This window comes from Aquarana catesbeiana, linkage group LG02 (genome assembly GCF_042186555.1).
Source record: "Aquarana catesbeiana isolate 2022-GZ linkage group LG02, ASM4218655v1, whole genome shotgun sequence".
Taxonomy (NCBI): domain Eukaryota; kingdom Metazoa; phylum Chordata; class Amphibia; order Anura; family Ranidae; genus Aquarana; species Aquarana catesbeiana.
In genome coordinates this window covers 618,878,339-618,905,383 of record NC_133325.1, presented here as the reverse complement: position 1 = coordinate 618,905,383, position 27,045 = coordinate 618,878,339, and the positions used below count along the sequence as shown (strand labels likewise).

General features: G+C 39.4%; 1 protein-coding gene across 4 annotated transcripts in view; it reads right to left on the bottom strand.

Moving 5' to 3' along the window:
* NLGN4X (neuroligin 4 X-linked) overlaps positions 1-27,045 on the bottom strand; it is a 662,825-nt gene that overhangs the window by 291,173 nt on the left and 344,607 nt on the right. For 2 of the 4 annotated variants that reach the window (XM_073616379.1, XM_073616380.1), the window contains exons 4-5: positions 18,484-18,522; positions 9,179-9,331 (exon numbers count right to left, since the gene is read on the bottom strand). In XM_073616379.1, coding sequence (XP_073472480.1) covers positions 9,179-9,331; positions 18,484-18,522 — 192 coding nt within the window. The remainder of the gene's footprint in view (positions 1-9,178; positions 9,332-18,483; positions 18,523-27,045) is intronic. The other 2 variants (XM_073616381.1, XM_073616383.1) reach the window with 1 other exon arrangement.

Genomic DNA, 27,045 nt, shown 5'->3' with positions numbered 1-27,045 from the left:
TTCACTGGACCGCTTGAGAACCTCCGCCGCAGAACGCAAAAGGTTCTTTAGCAAACAGGCATTTTATGAAGAAGGGGAAAAAACGGGACGTTTACTGGCAAAAATAGCCAGGTCACAGCAATTGTCTCCAGCAGTTGGGGCGATTCGCACGGCCGGTGGAAAGGTGGTAAATGCCCCGGATCAAGTTTTATCAGAGTTAGCATCCTTTTACAAGGATCTCTATGGAGCGAGGGATGACTACACAGATAGCGAGTTGGAGGCATACCTTTCTACCCTCTCTGTCTGAGGAGGCCAGGCAATCACTGGAAGCTCCCCTGACATTGGAAGAGTTACAACATGCGGCATGCCCTTTCCTACGTGCAAGGCTCCAGGAGAGGATGGTATCCCCATGGAAGTTTTTGCCCAGTATGGCGAGTGGATAATGCCACACTTGCTAGATGTGTTCAATGACTCGCTTAAAGAAGGCAGTTTACCAATCTCCATGACTAGAGCCAATATAATTTTATTACTGAAACCTGGAAAGGACCCGGTTGACCAAGGCTCATACAAGCCTATTTCACTACTGCAAAGTGATGTTAATATCCTGGCTAAGGCCCTGGCGCTCAGGGTCAACCGGATCATTGAATCCATAATACATCCCGATCAGGCTGGGTTTATGCCGCAAAAGTCCACTGCCACCAACCTCAGACGCCTATTTTTAAATATGCAGCTGCAGCCGGACAATGAAGGGAGCAGGGCTCTGCTTTCCCTAGACGCCAATAAGGCGTTTGACTGTGTGGGCTGGCGATACCTATGGGCAGTACTATCAAAGTTTGGGTTTGGAAGTCGCTTTATAGCTTGGGTTAAACTGTTGTATGCCTCCCCGAAGGCGACCATCAGGATGTCAGGTAGGATGTCTCATGCGTTTGCTCTGAGCAGTGGCACAAGGCAGGGATGCCCCCTGTCTCCCCTGCTCTTTGCCATTGCCATTGAGCCACTGGCGGCTATAGTAAGGGCCAGTCAGGGGATCATGGGCTTTAAATATGGGAACCTCCACGAAAAGATTATGCTGTACGCTGACGACATGATGCTTTTCCTGGGGGACACCAAAATGTCTTTGGCGGAAGTGACAAAAATCATTACTGGGTTCGGCCACTTTTCTGGCCTGACAATTAACTGGTCTAAATCAGCTCTGATGTTGCTGGACGAGGGGGGAGTGGTGAATTTGCCAGATTCTTGCTCGGTTCCGGTAACGTCATCTTTTAAATATCTAGGCATACAAATTTCACCTAAACTAGCGGAATATTGCCCCTTAAACATACATCCCCTGCTATCCAGACTTAGGGACAAAATTACATGGAACAGGCTTAAATTGTCACTGGCGGGCAAGGCAAATTTAATAAAAATGATCCTAATGCCGCAGCTACTCTATTTCTTACACAACTCCCCAGTAGTGATACACTTAAAGATTTTTAGGGTGGTAAACACTCTTTTCCGGAGATTACTGTGGAATGCAGGTACACCTAGAATCAAGCTGGAACAGTTACAAAACCCTAAGGACAGCGGAGGGCTGGCAGTACCCAACCCTTGGCTGTACTATATAGCAGCTCAGCTGCAACATTTGGTTGGATCCATGGCCCGGGACCCTGCTGGCTCATCGGCGCAGTTAATGCTGATTGGGACAGGAGTGGAAACAGTCCCGCTAGGCCTTGAGGCTCAACTGTTTCACAAGTCCAATAAACTGACACCCACTCTTACTTTAATGCAGAAAATCTGGAACAAGGGAAGGCAGTTGCAGGAAGTGACAGGTTTCACGGAATACAGCCCAATATGGGGGAATCTTTTGTACGTCGAGTTAGCAAAGTTGCAACAGGGTCCCAAATGGCGTTCATTTGGTGTTATCCTTTTATCCCATATATTTAGAAATGGCAGGTTGCTGACGTTTTCAGAGCTACAAAATAAATATAACCTGCCAAATACTATGTACTATTCCTATATCCAGCTCAAACATGCGGTGGACACACAGGGAAAAGCTGCTCCCTGGACTCTGTCAACCACCCCTATTTTTCATTTGATACAGTCCAGCACAGAAACCAAAGGATTCATCTCATATTGCTATCAAATGCTATTGATGCAACTTTTTAAAGCGAACCCGACTAGGGCACCATCCCTATGGGAGCAGGATATAGGTCCAATTACGGGAGATCAATGGGAAGAAATTTTGCAATCCACTAATATATGTTCTCTCAATGTGGCCCAAAAGGTATCCCAACTATATATAGTACTTAGAGTGCACTACACCCCACTTAAACTTTACAATATGGGTAGGAGGCCTGATCCTATATGTAGCAGATGTAAGCGACATCAAGGTGATCTCATTCATCTACTGTGGAGATGTCCAAAACTCCATAGGTATTGGAAGGAGGTTATGGGAACACTTAATCAGGTGTTCCAGACTAACATCCCCCTTGACCCAATTCACTGTATTTTAGGGGTCCTAGAAGATAATGTCCTGGAGGAGATGACTAGAATAGCACTCACTAGGGCACTGTTCCAAGCACGCAAACTTATATTGCTTGGCTGGAAATCGTCCTCCCCGCCATCAGTAAAATCTTGGATAACGCATATGGGTAACACCTTGATTATGGAAAAATACATTTACCAACATAGAGGCAGCTCCAACAGATTTGAGAGGATTTGGGCACCATGGTTAGATACCCCTGGACTGAGTCCTAAGGAGCTGGTAATGTCCAGACCAGTGTTTCTCAACTCCAGTCCTCAAGGCGCCCCAACAGGTCATGTTTTCAGGATTTCCTTCAGATGAAACAGCTGTGGTAATTACTAAGGCAGTGAAACTGATCAAATCACCTGTGCAAACTAATGGAAAGCCTGAAAACATGACCTGTTGGGGCGCCTTGAGGACTGGAGTTGAGAAACCCTGGTCCAGACTACTACAATGTCCTGGGGGGGGGCCCATGAGGTTCTTTAAACGATTATTGATCGTAAATTGGTAGAGCATTGCAATGTTATAGGATTTTCGGTAATAGATGATGATTGGAATGTACTATTCACATGAATGTATGTTGTTGCATGAAGCTTGTACAATGGAAGCTATGTAAACTTGTTCAATAAACACCTTTTTGATTTAAAAAAAAAAAATGTGTGTATTATATGCTGCTTTTTTCCTAAAAATCTATTTGTTGCTTCTCCCTGTGCTCCCTGTACCCATGAGGCCAGCAGTTCATCCCTAGTAGGCAACCTTGGCACTCCAGTTGTGGTGAAACTACAAATCCCATGAGACATTGCAAGAGTCTGACAGCCACAAAGATGACACCCAGAAGCAGAGGCATTATGACATTTGTAGTTTCACCACATTTGTAGTGCTCAGGGTTGCCTACTACTGCTATAGAGTTTTGTTGAGTGGCAGATCTGAGTCTGCTGGGGCTAGTGACATCACATTTAGGGTGAGGGCATCTAGGAGCAGCATCAGGGCTTTTACATGTCCACACAAGGAAGTGTTTTACGGATAAATAACATACATAAAATATGTTAAACACACATATAATCTTATGGGAAGATTTTTGCCTAAAGTAATGGTCTAGTGACAGAATATATGTAGGCTGCTATTGCTGATCCATATTTATGAAAGTGTCACTGACTGTAAGCTTATTCCAAGTATGTGACATGAAATATTAAAACTTAAAAAAGGAAAGGCAAGTAGCATTTTATAAAGGGGAGCATCGATGGCAGTTAACAGCTTTCTTGCAATAAAAGGTTTTCTTTAACAGTCCAAGGAAGTTCATGTAATCTACAATACGCTCTCATGCAAGGGCATTAGGACATCAGTTCCTCATAAATGCCATCTAATTAAAGCGTCTCATGCTGATATCCTTCATAAATTATTCCTGAAAGGATTCCAATGCAATAGCAGTACTAGTAATCATGCATTTCAATTGTTTCCATAGTTTATTTATAACTTCACATTTATTCCACCTTACATAAACTGTATTTAATAGGTATTAAAAGCTGTTTAACCACTTGCCAACCAGCTGCCATCATTATACTGCGGCAGGTCGGCTCGTTCCCTCAGATCACTGTAGCTGTACATCAGCCCTTTAAACAGCTATAGCAGGCACGCGCGTGCCCGCTGCATGGCAGGGGAAACTGATGCGCATGGTCGGTGGCCGCAATGTCCGACATCCACACGCGATCACTCCACAGAGAGGCAGAACAGGGATCTGTCAATGTAATCTAACAGATCCCTGTTCTGTCAGGGGAGTAGAGAGTGATCGTCTGTTCCTAGTGATCAGGAACAGCGATCTCTCTCCTCCTCCAGTCTCTACACTGCCCCCACAGTCAGAAACACCTCTCAGGGAACACATTTAACCCCTTGATCGCCATAAATCTATTCCCTATTTTGGATTTTTTTGGATATTTATTATAGCAAAAAGAAAAAAATATTGTTTTATTTTCAAAATTGTCGGTGTTTTTTTGTTTATAGCGCAAAAAAAAAAAAAAATGCAGGGGTGATCAAATACCACTAAAAGAAAGCTCTATTTGTGGCAAAAAAAGAATGTCAATTCTGTTTGTGTACAGTGCCAAACGAACGCGCAATTGTCAGTAAAAGCGATGCAGTGCCGTATCACAAAAAATGGCCTGGTCATTAAGGGGGAAAATCTTCCGGTCCTTAAATGGTTAAAATATTTTCTTAAATATTGTAACAAGCAATTCTGTGTATCATTACATAACTAGATTGTGTTTCAATCACTGACATCTTTTCTAGCATTCACCCCATGCTTTGTTGCAATGTTGTCTGAAAGGTGCAAATGCCAGCATATGCAAATAAGAATACAAGGTTAAGAAGCCTTGGATGCGTAACAGACACAGACTTGGACAACAAAGCATGAGTAAAGCAGATCTCCATTAGGAATTAGGCTCAATTAATTGATAAAATCAATGATCAGCCTTATAAAAATGAAACATTTTTAAAAGTTATTGGTGCTAATGAGTGTATGCAGCCCAGCCAATTTTACTGATACCTGGATTTCCATTTGAAGAAAGGGCAATCCAGAATTTGTGGTCAAAATAGGCAAATCTGAGGGAAGATAGCAAAGATGGTTTGTAAATTAGACAAACCTTTTCATTACAGAAACTCAGTATCAGTAATTCACCAGTGTAATGCCCCGTACACACGGTCGGATTTTCCGACGGAAAATCTGTGATAGGACCTTGTTGTCAAAAATTCCGACCGTGTGTAGGCTCCATCACACATTTTCCATCGGATTTTCCGACACACAAAGTTTGAGAGCAGGATATAAAATTTTCCGACAACAAAATCCGTTGTCGGAAATTCCGATCGTGTGTACACAAATCCGACGGACAAAGTGCCACGCTTGCTCAGAATAAATAAAGAGATGAAAGCTATTGGCCACTGCCCCGTTTATAGTCCCGACGTACGTGTTTTACGTCACCGCGTTTAGAACGATCGGATTTTCCGACAACTTTGTGTGACCGTGTGTATGCAAGACAAGTTTGAGCCAACATCCGTCGGAAAAAATCCTAGGATTTTGTTGTCGGAATGTCCGAACAAAGTCCGACCGTGTGTACAGGGCATTATAGTGAATCATTCATGCACCGTTGACTCAAAATTTAAACTTAAAACCCTCAGCCTTTTTTTTAAATTATCACAAAGAAAATGAAGTTTGTTTCATTTACAGTACTAGATGTTCATTGTACTGTGGAAAAAAAAAATGGTATTTTCCATAGGTTGTGGTATAGCTCAATAGGTTGAATTGAAAAGTTTAAATTTTTCCTTAAAGTAGAGCTGCAGTGAGGCTATGAAATGCAACAAGCAGTAAAACACTTTTTAAGTCCTCGATGTCTTCTCCAGTTACATGCATCCTTGAGTAACTCATGCTCAAATTTCAGAGAAAAAATATTTGCACTTTTGTGTTCTATCAGTTTATCATTTTGTTCCTCCCTGTCAGAAGTGAGTTGGCAACCTTCTAATCAAAATGGTAAAGACATAGCAGGTGCTCTGGGATGTGGTTACTATTCATCTCTGTTTGCCGGGGTCAATCCCCATTCAGAAGGTTCTTTCCTCACAAAACAAACATTCCTGGCATTATCCCCACCACTGCCTACTGGACTTATACAACAAAGCCAAGGAGGCTTACTGCTTGCTGCCCACAGATGTAAATAAGCAAGTGTAAGACTCAGTTTGTTACTTACTCCTGACCCCTGCACTCTGTGTGCTATGCACTCCTGATGCTTGCATCCTGTGTATTACACACTCTTAACACTGCACTGTTACTCACACCTTGCCCCTTCAGTCTTTGCATTATTCATGCCTGATCCCTGCACTCTGTGCCTTACATACTCCTGACACCTGCACTTTGTGTGTTATTTACTCTTGAACATGAGAAGAGCAAGTTCAGGTTTTACTTAACCACACATCTTTAAGCCTCTCCCACTGTTACCACAATTTTGCCACTCCCACAATTTACCATGGCATGTGTAGCATATCGCATCATTTTTCCAATCGTATTGCCCAAAGCATTTTGTCTAAATACTTTAAAATTCTTCTCCTTCTTCCAAACATCTGTGACCAATTGTTTGCAGGCATGATAAAAATCAGAGCATGATTTTGTAGTTGTGGCTAAAAATGGGGGTGTGGTATTCTTGTATAGGTAAACATTTGCTTGGTCTGCAGGGTGTCCCTGGATTTCATGTTTGAAAATCTGGTAACCTTACTCTGGAAGAGGGTAGAGGAGAATGCAGAGATCTCACTGGATCTCTGGTGTTTGTGAAGAATACATAAATAGTTTAAGGGTAACTCCACTTTCGTGGGAAGAAATAGGAAATAAAAAAAATAATAGAGCATATACAATTGTGATGCAAGTCATATTGTAATTGAATGTTATTAAAAATGAGCTTTCCTTTTCAATCTGCAGCTATGTCATTTTCTGCAAAATGCAATGCAATATGGCTACCTAGAGGTGTTCAGTACACAGAATGTGTACAGAACGCCCCCCCCCCCCCAAATATGTAATTTCCTGCTTATGTGATTGGCTCACTGATTATCTCAGAAGTCTGAACTAAGATACAAGTCAGAATCTAGGCAAACAATAGTGGGTGGGTGCCTGTAGGCTGGATGGAAAGAGCAATGGGCAGTCAAGGTCACAATAAAAGTCCACAAAAAGTCCATAAATGAAACAGTCTCTAGGAGAAGTCTGGTGATAGATGGATGCAGGCTCTGGTAAGAGCTGAAAGGGACTCTGTGGACATGCAAGAGAGAAAGAGAGCAGCACACGTCCTCCCTAGAGCAGATGAACCCCATTATACCACAAGCACTTACCTTCTTGTATCCTATGAGTATTATTTAGTATCCTTGCAATAAAAGTTTTTATTACTGCTGCACTTAGATGGTGCTGCTCTCTTTCTCTCTTGCAAGTCAGAATTCAGGCATCCCTTGCAACAAAAATTTAATTTTTGGTGTGATACTCCCAGTAGAAAATCACGTCTAAAGGGATACTGACCATGCAATTTTCCTCATTTAGATGCCTGCAGGTGCAGCAGCTGATTGACAATTATGAAACTACTCCTATTAGACTCACTCAGCCCAGGGGCACAGACAAACACACAGATTTTTCAGAGATTTCTTCAGAATAACAAAGGGTAGGAATCTGCTACAAAGTTTGTTAAAATCCCTGCAATGTACATACTGTAGATCACCCAGAAGAGAGATACTCTTTACATGTCAATAGTCAGGACACAGTTCTACTTTGATATAGCACTAAACTAATGAATGCTATGTTTTGCAGAGCACTGTAAGTTAAGCAAAATATCACTTTTTTTATTATTTATTTACTGTAAGTATAATTTTTCCTTTATGTTGCCTATTTTTTCTTGTGCACACCCTGGGGACCGTTTACTCGAATTCTCTAAATATGCATATGTTCCAGCAGCAGCTGAATGCCACAGTTTTCTGGTAGTGGCTAAGGTGGAACATATCAGTGCTGTACACAGCAGTTTCTAGTCCAACAAAGGAGTGTGCAGGAAAGAGTGACAAAGTTGTAGCTAAACTGAGTATGTGTTGTCACCCAAAAAAAATAAATACTTATACCTTGTTAGAAGGATCATCTGAAATTATTTAACTGAGAAAAGATACGTATATAGAAAATGAATGTTTTTGACCTTACAGTGAAACTTGTGAAACAACATATTTGGTATATACAGTATTATATACAGGCTTAGATATACTTTACCTAGTTTATGCCAAGCTTACACATACTATTCATGCGGCGTTGCAGACATGGGTCTTCTTTTGCGGTGCAGCATATACAACACGTGCTCAGAATTTTTGCTGGAAGCATCCTCCATAACCTGCTCCTAGCATGGAGGCTGAGCTGTCCTGGTCCTGGTCTTGTACAAAGGATCGAGAGCTGGGAGTACCATCTCTCAATCAAATAATCACTCTAATGCCTCATACACACAATTGGACTTTCCGACAACAAAACCGTGGAATTTTGTTTGAAGGGTGCTGGCTGAAACTTGTCTTGCATACACACAGTCACACAAAGTTTGGCCAACTAATACGAATGTAGTGATGTACAAGACGTACAACGTGGTTTTTCAGCTCTTTAGCACCACACTTTGGGCTCCTTCTGCTAATTTCATGTTAGTAGAAGTTTAGTGAGTGTTGATTTGTGCTTTTCATTTTGTTTCTGAATGGCCGTTCGTCAATCAGCCTTGTTGCGGAATCGGAGGAGATATTTTTATATATTTATTATTGGCCTTGGAGTTATTGCTTTGACATTATTTTTGTGGCTGAATAATGATTTGATTTGGTATATTTTCTATATTTTTTAATGTATAGAATGCACTTTCTGGTTAGGTTCTATTGGCAGATAGCATGTCTAATTTTATACCAGGAGTAGAAGAACTTATTTCATGGATTTATTTTTTTGGGTGGCGGACCATGGTAATGGAAAGAAATTTACAGCTAAATAAAAAAAAATATATATTTTAGGCAAGTTTTCCTTTGATTAAAAAAAAAAAAAAATCAGTAGTTGCAATGATATGTACACTTTTATTTACATATGCCAAAGTTGCAAAACTGGGTTCAAAAATCAAGATTTGTTAATTATAATAATTACAGAAAAGGTAATGTGGGAATTTAATACAGTTGTGGACTTACCTAAGACACCAAGCCTGTAGTTGACAGTAACAACAATGACGTTTCCATGACTTGCGAGAATACTTCCATCGATCATGTTCCCAGTGCCTTCCATGTAAGACCCTCCATGTATGTATACCATCACTGGTTTTTTATTGTTTGGATCATGCATATCTGTAAGCACAGAAAACATGATCAGGCAACAGCATTACAATGAAATATAATTGAATATATTGGTTATTTAGTAAAAAAGTGCCCATATAGCATTTGCTTTGATTTATGCTATTTTCTATACATATTTGTGATGTAAAAAAGGAAATATTATATCAGTGATACCCCAGTTGTAGGTCAAACTTTGGAATAATTCACATGCTGCCATTTTATACTGCATCTGTTGAAGACTCTCTACCATAGTTTCCATCAACCTAAGGGTGTTGCCATTTTCAGAAGCAATAAAAATACAATACATATATATATTTCCAACAGGGATTGTGGGAACACTTTGTAATAGTCCTGATTTGCAGTTGATCGTTTCACACTAGCAATATGTGAAATGTAAGTTTTTAGTGAAGTAACTATTTAAAAATAAGATTTGGAAAAACTGAATGAACAAAATATATTTACAACATCCTGTAACTATGACATTATATACATACCTGGGAACTTGCTGACTTTTTATGTGTGTTATCAGCTCTCAGGATCTCAACTACAAGTCTCCAGCCTGCCACATGTTTGTAAACATTACATGATGTCACTCACGTGGGTCAGGGAGAAATGGTGTGCACGGGCACTTTTAGCTCTGCCTTCCCAGGACAACTACATAAAAAGGAGATTCGGAAACAGAGAGCTTAACATGTGACCTGGCTGCTGTGGGAGTGCAGCGTTTGGATGAACTAGAGAAGAGAAGGGGCAGAGAAAAGTGAAGGGCTGTGAAAAGGGACCTAAACTGCTGTTTGTGTTACAATTATACTCTGACAGACTGAGTGTGGATGCTGAGTGTGGATGTAGGCAACATTGGGAAAAAAAATTGCTGTTGAACTGAACAGAGTTGGGAGGCTTGAAGACATGTGGTAGGGGAGAAACACACTGTTACAGATACCATACACAAAAAAACAACCCAAGGGACAACTTGTACATGACAATATTTTTTGTACACAGGACAAATGAATGGTGGGGACACATGGACATGCCAGATATTTTATTGTGGCTACATGTGACTGAGGCTGTGCTGTTTTGATTTACCATATAAAAAAAAGAAAAAAGAGGAAAGGGAAGAAGTAGCTCTGCCACATGTATTGGAAGAATTTTATGAGCATTTTTGTTTTTGTTTCTAAGTTAAAAAAAAACATATTTCTGTCTTCTTCCAGAATCTGCCCATGATCAGACCTGTCGCCAACATCACCTGTTGAGTTTTCCTTTGCCATTGTCCCTACTGGTGATGCACATTTGCTCTTTATGTTGAGGTTTCCTGTTTCAGCAACAGATACTCCCACAGTCATCCTAGTTACTAGACTTGTGCACAATGGAAAATGTTGTTTAGTTTCGTTTTGTTTTCATTTGTGAAAGACATAATTTCATTCTGTTATATTCGTTATGTTACGTTAATTTGTTTTCGGATAATTGTTATTTCTGTAGAGTGTCGATATTTGTTATAGTGAATCTCAAATCACGTTGAATTATTTCGTTATATCTGCTATAACTTCTTTCATATTAGTTGAAATTCGATATTTATGTATGTATATATATATATTCGTGATAATGATTCGTAGTTTGGAAAGTCATTTGTTTATTGTATCTAGTAACACACACAATGACAATATCTCTTCTCCTCTGTTCAAATACAATACAACACCCTTCTCACTCAGTTCTCAGGAATGCATTTTGCCATTAATCCAACCTCCAGCACAAAATTAATCAGCTGATTGGACTGTATGGTTTACTTTGAGTTGACCCTTTGTTTCATTAGCTCTTTAAGGAATTATTGAATCATGCCAAATTCATTTGTTATATCCGCTATAATTTCTTTCGTATTAGTTGAAATTCATTATTTTTTTCTTCGGACATTCAGATGCATCCGAATGTCTGAAAGATGCAAAATTCGGCCAAATTTCAATTAGTTACGAAACGAATTGCACATGTCTACTAGTTATCTGTATCTCTTCCTGGAAGCTTATCAGTGATATCCAAGGGACTATTGTTGCACTCTGTACCCACAGTCAAGCCTGAATATGCCTACTGCAAGAGTCTGCCCAAGGTCAAACCTGTCACCAATAGAACATGTTGAGTTTTTGTATTTCCTCTTCCTTAAAGTCATGCTTGTCTGCCCATTGCACTGAGGTTTTCCAGTTTCTTATGTGGTTATCCAAAATAGAAAAAATGCCTTCTCCATTAATCCACACATTTCCATCCACTGAACCAAGAGCAATCAAAACATTTTTATTTCTTCTCCCAAGCAAGCCCACAGACATCTACCTCAAGACAAGGTTTTTAATCTTTGGACTGAACTGGATAGAACTGACACATGGTAATTGGTATTGAATATGTTTACCCAAGTCCTTGTGACATTGTTTTGCTTAGCAAGATGAATGGTTCTGATTTTTAGATGAGTTATTGCTTTTTCTGATTTATATTTTTTTTTTTTTAGGACAGATAGCAACAATAAAGAGGCTAAATCAAGAATAAACTGCAACAATACATACAAATAGATATTCAACAGTGCTTTGAAGTTGATTAATGGAAAATATACTGTACTTTCTCATACATATAAAACTATACTATAGCATTTTCTTAAAAAGTCAAGAAAAGGAATGTGGTACATCTATTGCTTGGTATGCTGTCCTGATATTTCGATAACCCATAAAGGTCTTAGTGACTGCAAAAGCACAAACTGTAAGAACACAATCCATTAAGTGAAAGAATCTATAGAGAGTATAGAGCTCGAAAAAAAGTACATTTTTGCAGTCTAAAATGGTATCTCTTTTACCAAATTATTGAAGCTAAAATGTCAATTACAGGTTCTTTGAATCAACATAACCTACCCCTCGCTGCATCTGACCAAGTGAGTCAAATGTTTTATATTCCCCTTCCATTTCCTATACCATCTTCTTTGTTCCTTACCACCATCATTTCCCCCATGCCCCATATGTTTTACATGTAGGGACCACCTTTACTCCCCATACATATACCCCACCTTTGCAGTCCTCCCATCCAGTGGGGGGCATTGTTATTACCATCTTCACCCTTTGTGTGAGATTGTAGATGCTATTGTTTTTTATTTTTGTTCACAGCTGATGAAAAAGTGTAAATATGGCTTTCCGTATTGTTGATGGGGTTGGACAAGAAATGCGAGCAGCATTTTGTAGAGAGGAACATAATGTTTCTAAATGTCAAGCAGAACTTAACCAATTATTTAGAAAACATGGAAACTTAACTATGAAACATCTAAAAAGAAAATGGAACATTATCTCAATGGAAGCATATATAGAAGCAAAACTAATACCACAAGGGCTACGGGAACGTGTTATTCCAGCAGAGCATCTCCATAATGATCGATTCCTCAAAATTTGGACAGAGGAGTGGATCAAACATGGATTACACTCAATTGGGCTTATTATTGAAGAGGAAAAGATACAGCTGCAGAAACTGAAGGAAAAATTGCAGGAAAGCATTAAGATACTGGGTGGTTACCAGGATCTTGAGCAATTTGAGAAATTTAATGAATGGCTAAAAAGAGAAGTTGAGGAGTTTCAGAAAGAACAAAGGATTGGTAAACAGAAAAAATTCCAGAGAGATGCAATGGATTTTGAGAGTGGGAAAATCCTTGACCTGGAAAAAAAGAGGGGACGTAGTAGGTCCTGTAGTAAGTTTAGGAAACAAAGTAGAGAAAAGAGGGATCAAAGTCTAGATGCCAATAAATCAGTAACTTTTTAGAGACATCCTTAGATGGGTCAGACAGAGAGGACCCAGGAGGCCATATAGGAGAAAGAGGAAACAAAAAAGGAATAGAAAAAGGAAAGGGAGCCCAAATACAGGGACAGAGACAATCCAGGATGGGTAACTCTACTTCCTGGGAGAACAGGATAACTACACAAAATCAGAAAAAAAGAGACTTAAATGTTATTAATTTAACTGAACATGCGTTGGGACAGGATCACCTATCTCTGTTAAGTAAAGGTCTTGGATTTTCCCAAGTAATAGAGGTGATGTATTTGAAATATATAAAGACATGTGTCTGTTTTTATGATGTATTAACTTTAACAATTAATATTTAACAATTATTTTGGGAAAGAAATAAGAAGCCCTGGGATGACACAATCAACACAGGAACTTGCAGACCTGGGTGAAACTGAACTAATTGAGTACTTGGAAGGCAATACATTGATCAACTCAGATCTCCTGGATCCCCCACCACCATCTGGATTTACAAGTAAATCTAAATAGTTCCCAAGCTCTAGAACCAATAGGTACCTCCAGATGTTTCTGGAAGCTACTACATATGATTTACGTTCTATTAAATGAGAACTTAAAGAACTACCTGAATGTATCATTAAACCTAGTGATAGGGGAAGGAAACGTAGACTTGTGGAATGAAAGGGACTATCTAGAAGAGGTATATAGGCAACTGGATAACTCAACTTGCTACGAGAGATGGCCCAAAAACCCATGCTCTGCCTTGGTTAAAGAGATCAACTATCACATTAATAAGGCTTATGAAGTTGGACTACTTACAAAGAAAGAGCATGAATCCCTAAAGGTGGATGACTACAATATTCCTACATTATATGTCACCCCAAAGGTGCATAAAAATGTGGAAAACCCTCCAGGACGCTGTATCGTCTCAGGCATAGGAGGGGCGCTAGAAAGAGTAGGCAATTATATAGACAAACAACTAAAACTTCTAATCAGGGAACTACCCTCTTTTGTCCTACATTCAACAGACAGATTACGAAGACTGATGAATCTCACTATACCTGATGACTACGTCCTGGCAGGGGTGGATGTTGAATCCCTATACTTCACCATCCCACATGAGGTGGGGATACATGCGGTTTCACAATGGCTTGATACTCGTCATCCTCTGGCGGGTCCCCATAATGAGTTACTAGTGGAACTCCTGGAGATGGTTTTGAATACTAACTTTTTCATCTTCAACAGAAAGTATTATCACCAGAGGAGAGTAGTTGCCTTGGGAGCCGCATGTGCCCCCTCTTATGCTTGTCTACATTTGGGATGGTGGGAGAGGGAGGAGGTCTATGTTCATCCAGAATTTGAGAAACACGTTGCCCTGTGGGTTCGTTATATAGATGATATGCTGGTGGTGTGGAGGGGGTCACCAGAACAATTCAGTAGATTCATTGTGGATCTCAATCAGAACAATAGATTATATTCACCATACATTTAAGGTGGATCCTTACCCAATTGAATTCTTGGATTTTTTGATCCGAAAGGAGTGCCCAAAACTGGAGATTAGAACCTTTAGTAAACCCACATCTGGCAATACCCTCCTCCATGCCACCAGCCACCACCCCTGGCCACAGATCAGGGGAATCTCCACAGGGCAATTTTTAAGAATTAGGTGAAACTGTTCAAACATGAAAGACTTCTATGCTGAGAGCAGAGAGCTTAGATGCAGATTTAGAGCATGTGGATATCCAAACTCTGTTATCAGGGAGGGTATGTCTAAGGCACTAAACAAATGTAGAGAGGAAATCTTGGGGATGAAACAAAGGGATATCAGCATCCCACAGGAATCTAAAGATACTACCTATGGGACTCATTGGAACCAACTTAAAGCTGTACCCAATAAACACTGGCACATATTGTTATTAGATAACAAACTTATGAAAATATTAGGCCCTCAACGTAATCTAATTGCCAAACGGGCTCCAACTATAGGTAACCTATTGGTCCAGAGTGAGTACAATCAGACAAGGAACCTAACTCAATCTTACCATCCATTACACCTTTAACTGGTATGCACCCTTGCGGACATTGCAGTGTCTGCAAATATGTGGTGAAGACTAAAACTTTTTAGAAGTTTTAGAAGATAAACAAACCTTTAAAATACAGTCTTTTAGTAATTGTTCATCTACAATTAGAATATATAAGATTATCTGCCCTTGTGGCAAGATATATGTTGGGAAAACCAGAAGGGAATTTTGTAAGAGAATTGAGGAACACCTGACCAGTATAACTACAAATGATGACAAGTCACCAGTGGCAATACATTTTAGGGACATACATGGTTCCCCAACTAGAGGATTTAAATGTATGGTGATTTACAAGCTAGAAATGTCTGAGAGAAGAGGTGACTGGGACAAGATATTGATAAAAAGGAAGCAAAATGGATTTTTATTTTAGATTCGCTGTCCAAAAAGGGGTTGAACACGGATGTATCATTACAATGCTTCCTGTAAATCAGGGAGCATGTATTTTTTTACTTTTGTCCGTAATAACCCCTTCACTCTTGACAAAATGACCTATTTATGGTATGTTACACTGTATATAGTGAGGTCTTGGTGATCTAATGCCTAGGTATTGATGTTTTATACCTCTGTTCCAAGCTATCCCTCACTTCCCAACAAAATGATTTACCCAAAGAATACTACATACAGGGGTCAAGGATGTCAAATATTCAAACAGTGTCTCTAGGGTTATCCCAATTAATGGAAACGCTTCAGTAATGATTAGGAGTATATGTTAAAATGTAATATATTTCAGAAATGGCCATTTAACTGTACTTTTTCCTCTCTGCTATCTCTCTTTGTCATAGTGGAAGTGATAAGAATCATATAAGTTTTCTCTTTATGTTTTTACTGGTGTGTTCAGCTGGTAGCCTCCGCTATCTCACTATAATAGGCAATTTAGTTCACTGGTATACTAACCATTTAAAAAATCTAGTTAGGGGGTAGGACCCAGCCCTACATTTAATCCAGTGACAGCCTATTGGCTTACAGGTCCTGATGAAGTTCCGGTGGGCAGAGTGAAACACGTCGACGTGGGGTTAGAGTCCCTACTTCCTGAAGCACCGCATGGTATTCTAAACAAGAATATACAGCCCAATCTTTTCAAGCTGCACTGAAGGGAGCTCAGAGCTGCTGCAGTGATCGGGAGCATCCAGGAAGCCAGTCATCAGTGGCTGTATGCCATACATCTCTCATTGCAGGAAGAGTGTAGTGGGAGCTGTTATCAATGCCTGTGAAAACCGGACCCGCACACCAGGGACTGTGAGTACCAGATAGACCCCTCTGTGTTATATACACTGGTCATACCGGCTGTACGTATAGGGGGTACCCATACACCATGGGATCAGCCCAGCAGCACAGGCTGGACCAATAATACCTATGGGATTCAGAGCATTCAGGTACATTTGTTAGGCATATGGACATTGCTAATGATCGTACTTGATCCGGCTTCCTTGTTCTTTCCTGCAATCTGTATGGGCACTTTTTTTTGGTATGTTGGTATCCACCATATGCTTCACCACAGTATGGGATTCAGAACATTCAGGTACATTTGTTAGGCATATGGACATTGCTAATGATCATACTTGATCCAGCTTCCTTGTTCTTTCCTGCTATCTGTATGGGCACTTTTTTGGTGGTATGTTAGTATCCACCATATGCTTCACTACAGTGCTTGATTAATGCGACTTGACAGCACTACCTGCCAGAGCTACATGTACATACATCCTTACTGCAGCTTACTCAGCATGTGATCTACTTTCCATCTCTTTATCTACCCAGTCTTTCCTATCACAGACTATCAGTTGGTTCATATTGATGACAGGACACTGTGCAGACTGACATCTGTGATTACCAATTTGATTGTCATCATATATCTTGGTGAACACTTGATTCCAGTGGCATTATCCTCACTCTGTAGGATTGGGGCTTTTGATTGAGATCATCTGGATTTGTGCAGTCGCATAGTGATACATGTAGATGGCTTCAGCTGTGGAACAGCGAGTGCATCTCATTCCCCCACTGTGGTCTTAAGGTGACATGCCAGCTAGACCATTGCTTGAACAGGGCACATTTTCATACCTATGACAGGTACTAGAAGCATGAAGTTTTAGGGGGTCTTATTGTAGGGTGGCCCATCCCAGCTTCTGGTGGTAGGGCCACATTCATTTCAGAGGAGGAAGTCACTGAGCTTAGTGTTTGGGGTAGTTATGATAGGTGAGGGATGGCATGTGGGATGGGATGGGGAGGGTGGATGGGGGGTGGCATTGGGGGATCTGTGATGCTGTACACAATTTAATCATTTCTAATATATTTAAATGAGGTAGCCGTTGGGTGTGTAGATGTTTCTTTTTTGTTTTTATTTTTTGTATTTATTGCTACTTTTGTGTTCACACCCTCCCTGTACTTTAGGGGAGCACCTCCCCATTTTACTACTGCAGAGTTCCTGGGACCACCGACCTTTTTGGAATGAGTCAACTGTTCAGAAGAATCTTCTCTCTGTAATTGCAAAGTGATATATATGGACGTCACAAGTGTACAACCATAACTAATAATGCACTGGCACCAAAATGCACTAGTGCTCTCAATGATATTGTGAGAAGGGAACTATTTACCTTATGAATGGTGTTTGAATGAAAGAAATGGTGTCTACAGTAAAAAAAGTTTTCCCTTTGCTAGTTCATTTTCTTGATCCATCTTCTAGCAAAATACAACTTGCAATGCTGGGGAAGCTGATCTGCACAATTCTGCAAATGCTATATAATCCATTTAGCAGATACATTTTCAAAAAACATAGAATTTCTAGCAAAACTTGTGGGCTTGTCAGTAGACATTGCAAATGTTAATATGTGAATACCTAATGGTCTACAGAAGTTGGTTAGTAACCATAACAAGACCATCTATAACCAAGGCTGCTTATCTCATCTTCTCCATTTAATCATTTCAAAGGGAGTTTCTATGTTATGTGTGGATGCAGGCAACATTGTAACTATGGTTTTTACTGTCGTCTTTCCCATCCATAAGAATGACACAGTTGAGGAGTTTTGGATATTCTGTAAACCACAAGATACTGAAATACTCAAAATTTGCAATACAGAGATTAGGATGTCTTCTCTAAAGGTGCTTGTGACAGTTTGATGCTATTTTTAGAAGCAATTGTCCTTACATGATTCAGTTCTCATTCTTGAAGTTCCTATACTCAATGTTCTAAAGAGCCTACAGCTGTTCATTGATAACCTCACTGATTTTATAAACGCCTTTTTTATAGATACTTCTTTAGAAGAAGTTTATACATTAATGTGGGAGTTTCAGGATTTTAAAACACTAGATGACAACTTTGGCAAGTTGTGAAACACGTGTTACCTCTACCACACAGCAATTCTGACTTTGGGTGCATCTTCCCTATAATAAAGAAATACAAAACAGAAAATAGAGAATCACTATTATCACAAACACTCTGGCAACTTTGATGCAGTACAACATTATTATACCTAAAGAAGGAACCTGTCACTCCACAAAATATGAAACTGCTGTCTTGAATCACATTAAAAAGCCTACCTAGACAGCCTCCAAAGTACTGACTAACAACCTTTAGTTGTTTCTAGTTTACAAATTGAAACATCATTGAAGGATCTTTTAACCACTTGCTGATTTCCCTATAGCAGTTTTACTGCTACAAGGCGGTAGCTGTGTGCAGGATCATGTATATATACGTGATTCTGCATTTCTGCCTGCAAGGGGCATGCGGGTGCCACCGGCGGGCTGCTTCTGCTGTGATAATTCAAAGCAGAAGCTGATCTGCTAATGCCAGGCACTCAATGTCCTCCGGCACCCACCGATCATCGGCAATACACAAAGAACTGAGAAATGCCTATGAAAACAAGCATATTTCTGTTCTGACAGAGGGAAGGGATGTATTCTGTATCTCTGCAAAGCAGGGAATAGGATCAATCTCTTTCCCTAATAAAAGCAGCACACTGTGTACACAAAAACACTGGTTAGACACACAGTTAACCCTTTGATCGCCCTAGATGTTTAACCTCTTCCCAGCCAGTGTCATTAATACAGTGACAGTGCATATTTTTAGCATAGATCACTGTATTAGTGTCACTGGTCTCCACAAAGTGTCAAAAGTGTCAATTGGTGTCTGACTGTCCGCCGCAATATCGCAGTACCATTAAGTCGCTGATCGCCGTCATTACTAGTATAAAAAAAAAAAATAAAAATAAATAAATTTAGCGCATAGCTTGTAGACGCTATAACGTTTGTGAAAACTTATCAATATACACTTATTGGGATTTAATAAAAACCATGTAGCAGAATACATATTGGCGTACATTTATGAAGACATTTTTTTTTTTATTATTATTTGATGTGTTTTATAGCAGAAAGTAAAAAAAATTTTTTTTTTTTTTCTTTCAAAATTGTGGCTCTTTTTTTGTTTATAGCACAAAATATAAAAAATGCAGCGGTGATCAAATACCACTAAAAGAAAGCTCTATTTGTGGGAAAAAAGGCATACATTTTATTTGGGTACAGCATTGCATGATTGTGCAATTGTCAGTTAAGTTAGTGCAGTGCTGTATTGCAAAAAGGGATCTGGTTATAAGGGGGGGTGAATCTTCTGGGGGGCAAGTGGTTAAATTTAGCCGGCCTTTTTATTGGTCATTTTAACAAATATACAGTATTTACTTTAAGAAGTATGCAGTACTTAGTTTATAGTGTGTGTTATGACAGCCTACTTCACATTTAGTATTGAATACATAAATTATAAACAATAAACAAATATTAACGACCTGAAAGTGTTTTATTTATTTCTTCCCCTTTACAATGTAAATTTCCTCATCCTAATCAAAATTCAAAATTGATTGCCGAGAAAGAAAGATAAGCCAATAAGGATTCATTTTTCTTTTACTTTTCCTGAGGCTATCCTTAGATGAAATGCATTACACCATAAAGTAGCTATTATCTCTATAATATATTGGTATAACATTATCAGTGCTATGTAGGTGCATAGATATGATGTCAACAACATTGTAAAAATAATCTTGTGAGAGTCCACCAAATATTCTTAGGAACCAGTGTGTACATTTGGCAGCTTATTTTGATATCATATATCTAAAGCTGAGTTTTTCAAGTGTAATTTTAGATACTGTCTTCCTAATGGACTCCTTATCCTCATTGTGGCTATCAAAATCTTGTGTTATTCTTTTGTCAATGGCTTTATTTATCTCTATATGGTCACGGATTTGATTTCAATGAACAATTAAACTTCCACAAATGTACTATTCTAATAACATCTTGTGGGATTATGTTCATGGGACCCTAAACTGCACAGGTCATATTGTTTTTTTGTCTACATATTATTTGACATTTTTCAACATGGTTCTGTTTAACTTGTTGTGATGTACTAGGTGAGTCTTTTGTCACCCAATGCTATGTTATACAGTTCCTTGAAAAAGTATTCATATCCCTTGAAATTTTCCATATTTTGTCATGTTACGAGTGAAAAGGTAAATGTATTTTTTGAGATTTTATGTGATAGAACAGTGATGGTGAACCTTGGCACCCCAGATGTTTTGGAACTACATTTCCCATGATGCTCATGCACTCTGCAGTGTAGATGAGCATCATGGGAAATGTAGTTCCAAAACATCTGGGGTGCCAAGGTTCGCCATCACTGTGATAGAACAACACAAAGTGTCACATAATTATGAAGTGGAGGGAAAATTATAAATGGTTTTCAACATTTTATACAAATAAATATCTGAAAAGTGTGGTGTGCATTTTTATTCAGCCCTCTTTACTATCATACCAATAACTAAAATCTATTGGAACCAATTGCCTTCAGAAGTAACCTAATTAATAAGAGTCTAATAATTAGAGTCCAGCTGTGTGTAGTTTAATCTTAGTATAAATACAGCTGTTCTGTGAAGCCCTCATAGGTTTGTTAGATAACCTTAGTGAATGAACAGCATCATGAAGGCCAGGGAACACACCAGACAGGTCAGGGGTAAAGTTCAGGAGAAGTTTAAAGCAGGATTAGGTTATAAAAAAAAAAAAATCCCAAGCTTTGAGCATCTCATGGAGCACTGTTCAATCCATCATCCAAAAATGGATAAAGTATGGCACAACTGCAAACCTACCAAGACATGGCCATCCACCTAAACTGACAGGCCAGGCAAGGAGAGCATAATCAGTGAAGCAGCCAAGCGACCCATGGTAACTGTGGAGGAGCTGCAGAGATCCACAGCTCAGGTGGGAGAATCTGTCCACAGGACAACAATTAGTTGCGCACTCCACAAATCTTTCCTTAATGGAAGAGTGGCAAGAAGAAAGCCATTGTTGAAAGAAAGCCATAAGAAGTCCCATTTGCAGTTTGCGAAAGCCATGTGGAGGACACAGCAAACATGTGGAAGAGGGTGCTCTGGTCAGATGAGACCAAAATTTGGCTTTTTGGCCTAAAAGCAAAAAGCTATGTGTGGCAGAAAACTAACACTGCCCATCACCTGAACACACCATCCCCACCATGAAACATGGCGGTGATGGCATCATATTGTGGGGATGCTTTTCTTCAGCAGGGACAGGGAAGCTGGCCAGAATTGATGGGAAGATGTATAGAGACAAATACAGGGCAATTTTTGAAGAAAACCTGTTAGAGTCTGCAAAAGATTTGAGACGGGGCCAGAGCTACAATTGAATGGTTTAGTTTAAAGCATACTGTATATATGTGTTAGAATGGCCCAGTCAAAGTCCAGACCTAAATCCAAATGAGAATCGGTGGCAAGACTTCAAAATTGCTGTTCACAGGTGCTTTCCATTCAATCTGACAGAGTTTGAGCTATTTTGCAAAGAAGAATGGGCAAAAATGTTACTCTCAAGATGTGCAGGGTTGGTGGAGACACCCCCAAAAAGACTTGCAGCTGTAATTGCAGCGAAAGATGGTTATACAAAATATTGACTCAGTGGGACTGAATACAAATGCACGGCACACTTTTCACATATTTATTTGTAAAAAATGTTGAAAACCATTTATCATTTCCCTTCTACTTCACAATTATGTGCCACTTTTTGCTGGTCTATTACATAAAATCCCAATAAAATACAATTACGTTTTTGGTTGTAACATCCACAAAAATGTGGAAAATTTCAAGGAGTATGAATACTTTTTCAAGGTACTGTATGTCTTGATTACCATTGTCATGGCAGTAGTTAATCTGATGGTTCTCTAAAAAAAGCTGCCATTAAGCTGGCCAAAGATATTCAGAAATTGCATAATCTGTGGCTTGCCTTAAACTTACCTCTCTGGTGGGGGTCTCCTACCTTCCCTCTGTTCCAGGGGTAAGATTCTTCACTATTCAACATTGATAGACGTGTCTGATACCTGTGTCCCCAAACAAAGAGTCTTGCAAGAGCTACCACATCCCAACCACCCACCCCCCTAAGCTGCAAAGACAGCCAGGTGAGATTGTACACATGCCAGTGCTGCTTTGCTCTATGACATGACAAAAGTTACCCCCCCATCATATTAGGTGGGCAGCACCATTGCTGAGCATGACCCATTCAAGTGGCCTTGAGTCAAATGCAAGGCTCACAGTTGTAGCACAGTATTCTTATTGAAAAATTCCATTCAACTGTCAGAAAAAGCAGGCATTTTGGAGGCGGCAGTATTAGCTGCACCTGACCATGCATCACTTTACAGACAGCAACACAGTTACCCTAAGGTTGTTATATACTCTAATACGATTCGATAGGTGGGACATTTCATTTGTCAATTGGTGAATCCATAAGCACTTTCGAAATGAAAAGTGACAAATTTATGAGAAACAGATCCTGTGGTCAGTTACAGGACTTGTGTATATAGGAACATATAAACAGCTGATGTATTCTTTTACAGTATTATATATTGCTTGACGTTCCAAAATCTTCATTTTTATTTAAAAATGTTTGCAGATTTTCAATTTTGTGATGTTTTGGAAGAGTCACTTTCACCAGGTGCTTCAAATATGTCACTTTCTTCAAATGAGTCTATTAAAATGCTACTGAGACTGTGCTCTCTGTAAATGACAAAGGAGTGTGTCACACTTTGAAACAATAGTGGTGGTTATGTTATTCAGTTTGTGATGATTATGATGATGGTGAATGGCCTATGTGTCCATTATTACATTGTTGAGAATATGCGGTATGGAAGAATTAAGACATGGCTGTGCATCATTAAGTAATAAGTATGTTGATATATTGATGACAAATTCCCTTTATCTCATGCTCAAGCCACTTCCAAAAGTTCCCATGTATGAGTATATTATATCTCAGACATTCAACAAAAGCAACCTGCCATGATTTGAACAAGTCTATTTTCTCATATTACATATTCAAGCATGATTGAACTTCAGAAACACATATATCAGATTTATTTTAACCTATCAACAGATTTTTTTTTTCTGCCAATTAATTTCTGAGATTCATTCTCTGTCATAGAGTACGGCCAGATTGGTGCTCTGATTTTTTTCTAATGTGGTCATAGTGTGTCTTTTTTATAGTTTGGGATAGAGTGGGAAAGGTTTAGAAACCTGTCAGGTTTTACTTTTGGGGCTCCATTAGAGAGATTTTCACTAATTTTTCTGTTTTACCAGTCTGGAAATAAGGGGAAACCTGCAACAGGAAAACAACCACAAATAAAGCCAACAAGAGTTCCAGCATTCACATGACTAACTTAATTGTATATTTACTTCTGTCTGTGCTGCCATTGTAGAGTTTTCTTAACTTCATTTCCAGTCTGGTGATAAGGTTGTCCCTGAGACTGTGAGTAAAGCTGGCCATATACTGTTTTTTTTTTTTTTTTCTGACAGCAACACCTGTTGATGTCTGACTACACTGAGGTTGCAGCCACTGATTGAGGCCATTTTTCCAACATGTCTCTTAATTTGATTGATGTTTGTTGAGTGTGAAGGACTACACACTCATCAAAAATCATCTGGTCTCTCATCGCATGGCAAGCTTTGGGGGCAATTTTTCTAACATTTTTTTTACAGCAGTAAAACATGACAGAGGTATTAACCTTTCTCTACTCTTTGTAAAACAAAAAATGTTGGCTGTAGATACACTTTAAGTAATACAACTAGATCTTTCCCCTCTCCCCAGCTTTTGTATAGATAATAGATATGAAGTAGCAGGCTAATGAGCTTATCTCTCTGCAACCCTGCTTTCCCCTCCTATTACCAGGTACTAACAATGTTTTGTTAGTACATGAGCACTGCAGAATAACTTATTGGCTAGTGCTTAACCGTCATCTTCCCTGTAGTGCTCTGCTGTAGAAAAGGCTAACACCAAGTCAAATTAGGGTTGCTTTTAAAGTGGTAGTAATATTAGAAGGGAAAGTCCCAACATCCCCCCTTTCTTGTTAACCACTTCCCTACCCGCCCATAGTAATATGATGCCCGCAGATGGGATCTCCCATCCTGGGTGGGCATCATATGACGTCCTGGGCTTGCCATCCGTCTAGGGGGTGCGCGCCGCATTGCTTGGGACCCAGTGTGCGTGCCCGACAGTTGATATGTCCGCCGGGCACCCGTGATTGCCCGTTAACTGAGCAAGACCGTGGATCTGTGTGTGTAAACACATAGATCCACGTCCTGTCAGAGGAGAGGAGACCGATGGTGTGTTCCCAGTACAGAGGAACACCGATCGGTCTCCTCCCCTTGTGAGTCCCCACCCCCTACAGTTAGAAACACTGCCTAGGAACATAATTAACCCCTCAATCACCCCCTCCTGGGTAACCCCTTCCCTGCCAGTCACATTTGCACAGTAATCAGTGCAATTTTATAGCACTGATCGCTGTATAAATGTGAATGGTCCCAAAAATGTGTCAAAAGTGTCCGATGTGTCCGCCGCAATGTCACAGTCACAAAAAAAAATCGCAGATCACCACCATTACTAGTAAAAAAAAAAAAAATAAACAAAAATGCCATAAATCTATCCCCTATTTTGTAGACGCTATAACGTTTGCGCAAACCAATCAATATACGCTTATTGTGATTTTTTTTTACCAAAAATATGTAGAAGAATATGTATCAGCCTAAACTGAGGAAAAAATGTGTTTTTTAAAAAAAATTGGATATTTATTATAGCAAAAAGTAAAAAATATTGTGTTTTTTTCAAAATTGACGCTTTTCTTTTGTTTATAGCACAAAAAATAAAAACCGCACAGGTGATCAAATACCACCAAAAGAAAGCTCTATTTGTGGGAAAAAAGGACATCAATTTTGTTTGGGTACAACGTCGCATGACCGTGCAATTGTCATTCAAAGTGCGACAGCGCTGAAAACTAAAAATTGGTCTGGGCAGGAAGGGGGTGAAAATGCCTTGTATTGAAGTGGTTAAAGTGGTAGTAAAGACCTTTTTGTTATTTATATCTACAGGTAAACCTATAATAGGACTTACCTGTAGATACAGTAAATATCTCCTAAAGGTGCACCGTTTAGGATATATTTACTTTAGCAGAGCAGGTGATGTCCATAGAGAGAGCCTTGCCGCGGCCGTGACTCCAATCAAACAGCGGCTGCCTGCGAACCCAGAAGGAAGACCGGGGAAAAATGGAGGCCCTGTCAGTGGTGACAGTGTGCTGCTGGAGGGCTTGGTTTTTAGGTAAGTCTTTCATAATGTGCTAGTATGCAATGCATACTAGCACATTGTGACATTAATAACATAAGGAAAAAGCTGCGCAACATGAGATTAAACAAGGAGAATAATTAAAAATCCTCATATGACTTTTATAGATGATGTGAATAAATGTGATAAATGTGATTACTCTCAGTGAAATCACAAAAAAAAAAAAAAAAAAATACTGCGCTACCTATAGAAAATATCCCCCCAAAAAGCAGCAGTTAAACAGTGAGATATGCACTAAAATAACTAATAAAAAAGAAATAACCGCGCTAAATATAAGTGAAACACGTGAAGCAATCTCAAAGACTTCCGTGAGGAAGTACATATATAAATACAAAAATGTTGAAAAATATTAAAAATGAAATTATGAAAAGTACATGGGTCAACACATGTATGTATGAATCAAACATGAGTGTCCATATGTAATATTTACGAATAAAAATAAGTGTCCATATATAGTAACAGAAAATAAAAATGTGAAGTGATGATCTGAAAACAGTCCAAGAAAGACCCCTTGGGTGAATCCAACCAGAGTCAATGGTGTAAAAAATATGAGTGACAACCCATACAGTATCCGCAAATACCCAATAATTGCGCTTACCGCAAGGCAAGCGAACACCAGCCTGTATCCCGTCTTGGTGTGGAGAATCCAGATGGTGCTCTTAGACTGTATACATCGTAGCTGAAAGGATGTAATGAGGACACCAAACTTCCATCTCATGGACATGTAAATAAAAGGAAACTGGCCATAGTGTAATACTGCCAAACTAATTAAAGTTTAGAAAAGGTAGAAAACTTACGCTAGTGCATAAAGATACAGCAGGAAAAAAAAGGGAACTTAGAGTGAACACTAGCAAACTCAGTAGTGAAGATGAGACCCCACACTCCGTGCAAATATTGCGCTTACCATAAGGCAAGCCAACAACAGCTTGTGTTCAGTATTGGTTAACCACACCACACTACGTGATCCACCACCAGGCAAATAATGCGCTTACCACAAGGCAAGCCAACCACAGCTTATGTTCAATAGCAGTATGAGAGATCCATTGGCGTTCTGGACTGCTTGCGGCAGGAACCGGGGGATACAGCAGAGACTCCAAAATGACATCTTACAAGCATGTAAATAAAAAGGAACTGGCCATAGTGTAATACTGATAAAAACGATTTAATAGATAAAGGTAGAAAACTCACATGAGTATGTAAAAATACAGCAAACAGCCGGCCGGCATAGCGAGCACCCATCCACACTGAAAATGGCGA